The following is a 3,638-nucleotide window of genomic DNA, read 5'->3' as shown; positions in this document are numbered from 1 at the left end:
CTCTCCACCCGCGAATCCTCCGCCTGTGAATCCAGATATACCCCTAGGATCAGCACTGACATCTGCACCCCTAGCTAAACCGCAGATTAGGTTAATTCCTATCCCCGTCTTTGCAACGCCAAGCCGACCACTCGAAGGTCGAATCAATCTTATACCACTTGATCGATAGTATGCATATCGAGTCAGTTCCTTTAGAACATGTTATGGCCGTCAGATACCCAGCCTCTAGCCGTATATCATCTATACATTTACTTTTCTATATTTCAAAATGTCCCAGTTCCGAGCGTGCAACTAATTTCCATCTCGAGCAAACCCTATCGTCCTCGCCTTTCCTTTAGCGGTATCCTTGCATATCTGGCTCAATAATTCATCCTACTTACCAGTCATTGATGCTGGGCATCATTGATGGACTGAGGCATACTTTGTATGCAAAATATAAATCTGTCGTTTTACCTTCTTATTCGTGGTAATGTAATGTATCTACAAAAGCATTACATCCATTCATCATTTTGTACGAACTCTTTGCAACAAATATGCTCTTTTGCAGTAATGTCCTTGGTGTGCCTGCATATGAGATGCCCCGCCCCAAAAGCTGTTATATATGATTCGACCTGCAGCCATGCAGTTATCCCCAGCCCATAAGATGAACAGGACTGTCAGTCCCATCAATACTATCACATCAATAGGGCTCTTCTTTTGTCATTCATTAGATTCTGAATATGCCATACTTCATTCTGCGAATGCCTAAAAGGACAATGCATTCACACTATAACACATTCAATGGTTGTATTAATTTACAATTGTGATATTCCTTTGAAAGCACAACAGCTGGAACTTGCCGTAACCTATTGTCTTGTGTTATCATGGCCTTAACTGTCAACTTTTCAAGCAAAATTTTTCTTCTATTTCGTGATCGCCACTCCATCTCTCCATCCTGTTCTTTGACCTTGTCTTTTTTCGTTGTTCATTTCCCCTTAGCAAAACTCCAGTCTATACATCCATGTTGTTGCTAGCCTACGCGATTTAATATATTCTCTTTCATCAGCTTTTCTTAGTTCCTGTGCAGAAGCGCGTCGTTTGACCTTAATTTTGCAGGAACTCACCCAAAAACACCCTAACTAGGCTCACGCGAGATAAGCTTGCTGAGAAGACTGCAAAATGGTTAGTTTCCACTTGACTGAGAAGCATATCCCAGGACTTTAACTAACCGATATTGTCAATATTGCAGACGAATTTTTTCCACCAAATTTACCTTGGTCATGCCAACCGTGTTGTTACTGACTATATCACCAAAGGGAGACGCCATAAGATCTCCCGCGCACAGATCGAAATGCAGATCCTGGAAGAAATTGAGAAATCTGCATTGCCAGCGCCACATCGCATTGCTTGGTATGCATTGGTAAGGATATCTTCCTTCTTAAGTCTTCTTTAGCAGAAAGGAATGGTATGTTTGATCATCAATATTGGCTAATTCAATTTAATCTAATAGATATTACAAACCAATACTTTTGAAATCTACTGGTTGGGCCAGCGCGATCAGCACCACCTGAGCAAAGAATCAATTGCGCGTTTGAAGCCAGATATGACGCTCGTGAACGAGTGTGCCTTTGAAAGTCCTGAAAGCTCTCCCGCATGCTCTGATAGCGAGATGTCTGATACACCTCAGCTGGAAAGCACGTTTTCCGGCGTACCTCGATATTTAGTCCGCGATGATGCCTCCAGCGACGACGATTCCTCAGACACCTCCACTTCAAGCCCCTCACCAACCACCATTTCGGAGATGCATGAACAAACCAACCTCATCCACGAAACAGGATCCCCCACTGACGAAGTTGAAGATGAAGTGGGACATCCTCAGGTGTCTGGAAAAACTATTCCTGAAACTGGCACTGTTCCTGGAATAGCTAGGAAGACGACGCCAAAACCAGCTCAAGCACGCAAGGGCCGTAAGCCAGCGAGCGGGTCAAGTAAACCCAAGGCAACGAGAATGAAAGCTACCCCACGGAAGAAACGGCAAGTAGCAATGAAACAGCCTCGAGTTAATCCGATTGTTCCAGTCGAAGACGCCGAAGAAGATTTCGAGCCCAGAGGCGCAGAATCCAATACGAGCATTGAACCTGATCTCCAAGCGGTTGACGAAGCTGCCAATGCAGATGAGATTACCCTTTCAAAAAATAAAGAACGAGGCAAAAAGGCCTGGGAGACTCGAAAACGCAAAGCCGCTGAGAAAGCCGTCGCCGCAGCTGTAGCTTTGGCAGAAGAACAAGGAACGGCTGCCCAAGGTGCTTCCCTGCAAGCTACCGAAGGGACCCCCAAGGGACGTGGCAGAAAGAAGAAAGCTGTGCGTTTCAACGATCCCAAAAACAATACTGATGACGAGCAATAATATTAACCAGATATCGAAGGGCTCGGATACCGCACCTATTCACGGCAGAGGAATGACTGTGTAGGAGAAAATTTTCAACACTGCGTTTTTTGTTATTTGGTTTGAAGGGCACATTATTGATTGCAGTTCACTAAGTTAAAGGGTTTTGAGAGTTTGACGTGATGGGTTAGGGATTGATAGGATGACGGACTCTCTTTTGACATTTTCATATTCCTATTCATGTTTTGCGCTTTTTTTAGAATTGGGTCTTTTGAATCCCATGGTTACTTTATGCAGGCACTTTTTCTTGAAACCAGGGTGTTGTGGTTCAGAGCATTTGAAAACCATGTCAAGGCATCATGTTTGGCCCTGGGATTTTGTCAAGTTTACTACGATCATAACCTTTGTTGCAATACATATCCAGGCTTTTGCGAGGATCTTCGCGATTCTTTTCAGATAATGTTCTCTATTGTTTAACTACTTCTCTCGAGGCACATATACCTCTCCAACAAGGAGATCAGATGCCAAACATTTCCTTCTATGTCTATAATACAGGAGTAAAGCCATGGCTAGCTTTTTAATAAGCCCTAAACTCCTCATCTGCATAAAAAAACCTTTGAAAAGAAGAGGAGAACGTCCAAAACGCAATCCATCAATAGTACTCATACAATAAAACAAGGGGCGAAGCGAATCAAAACATATATGCAGGGTGCAAATCATACCCAAGTAATATACAGTAGCCGTCTCTGGCGCCTCATTGCATGACTGAAATTATGGTATTTTAGAGATATCTCTTCTCGTAGATTACTTCATATGTTTGGACTTGATCGCCCAATCTGAAGTCGGTCCAGTCTTCGAACCCCATACCACATTCCGTTCCCTTCCGCATTTCTGTCACGTCTTTCTTTATATTTTTGAGAGATGTGAGAGAACCTATATTCTGGTAAGCCACGCTTCAATGGAACGAGTCAGCTGCTCAACGGAAGGCGAATCACACTCACCTTCATATACAATTGTCTTATCTTTACCCCGTATAACTCTAACTTTGTGGGAACGAGTAATAGTACCATTCCTGACTTTACATCCCGCAATCAAAGTCTTTTTACGTCCCTTAATCGTAATCTCGAAGATTTGGCCAACCTTCTGCTTCTCCAGATACGCGGTATATAACCTTGGGTGGAAGATATTCACTCAATTTCGCTTTCACATCATCATCAATTCGTAGATGATGTGTGGTGAGATCTGAACACCCTTGGATTCTGCTTGTCGAACT

At 43.3% G+C, this 3,638-nt stretch overlaps 2 protein-coding genes across 2 annotated transcripts in view; one reads left to right on the top strand and one right to left on the bottom strand.

The window, feature by feature from the left end:
• Positions 1 to 1,158: 1,158 nt before the first annotated feature.
• UREG_01978 (uncharacterized protein) lies at positions 1,159 to 2,386 on the top strand (the record flags this gene model as incomplete). The annotated part of the gene is made up of 3 exons (XM_002542416.1): positions 1,159 to 1,161; positions 1,229 to 1,399; positions 1,490 to 2,386. 3 exons carry the CDS (start codon positions 1,159 to 1,161, stop codon positions 2,384 to 2,386), a joined length of 1,071 nt encoding a protein of 356 aa, XP_002542462.1.
• Positions 2,387 to 3,146: 760 nt separating this feature from the next.
• UREG_01977 (uncharacterized protein) overlaps positions 3,147 to 3,638 on the bottom strand; it is a gene marked incomplete at both ends in the record, with an annotated part of 3,252 nt that continues 2,760 nt past the window's right edge. The window contains 2 exons of the mRNA XM_002542415.1: positions 3,147 to 3,298; positions 3,367 to 3,536. Of these exons, the coding sequence (XP_002542461.1) occupies positions 3,147 to 3,298; positions 3,367 to 3,536 (322 nt within the window). The remainder of the gene's footprint in view (positions 3,299 to 3,366; positions 3,537 to 3,638) is intronic.

Source organism: Uncinocarpus reesii, genomic scaffold, assembly GCF_000003515.1.
Source record: "Uncinocarpus reesii 1704 scaffold_1 genomic scaffold, whole genome shotgun sequence".
Taxonomy (NCBI): Eukaryota; Fungi; Ascomycota; class Eurotiomycetes; order Onygenales; family Onygenaceae; genus Uncinocarpus; species Uncinocarpus reesii.
Note: the sequence above shows the minus strand (reverse complement) of the source record. Positions and strands in the feature narration are given on the sequence as shown.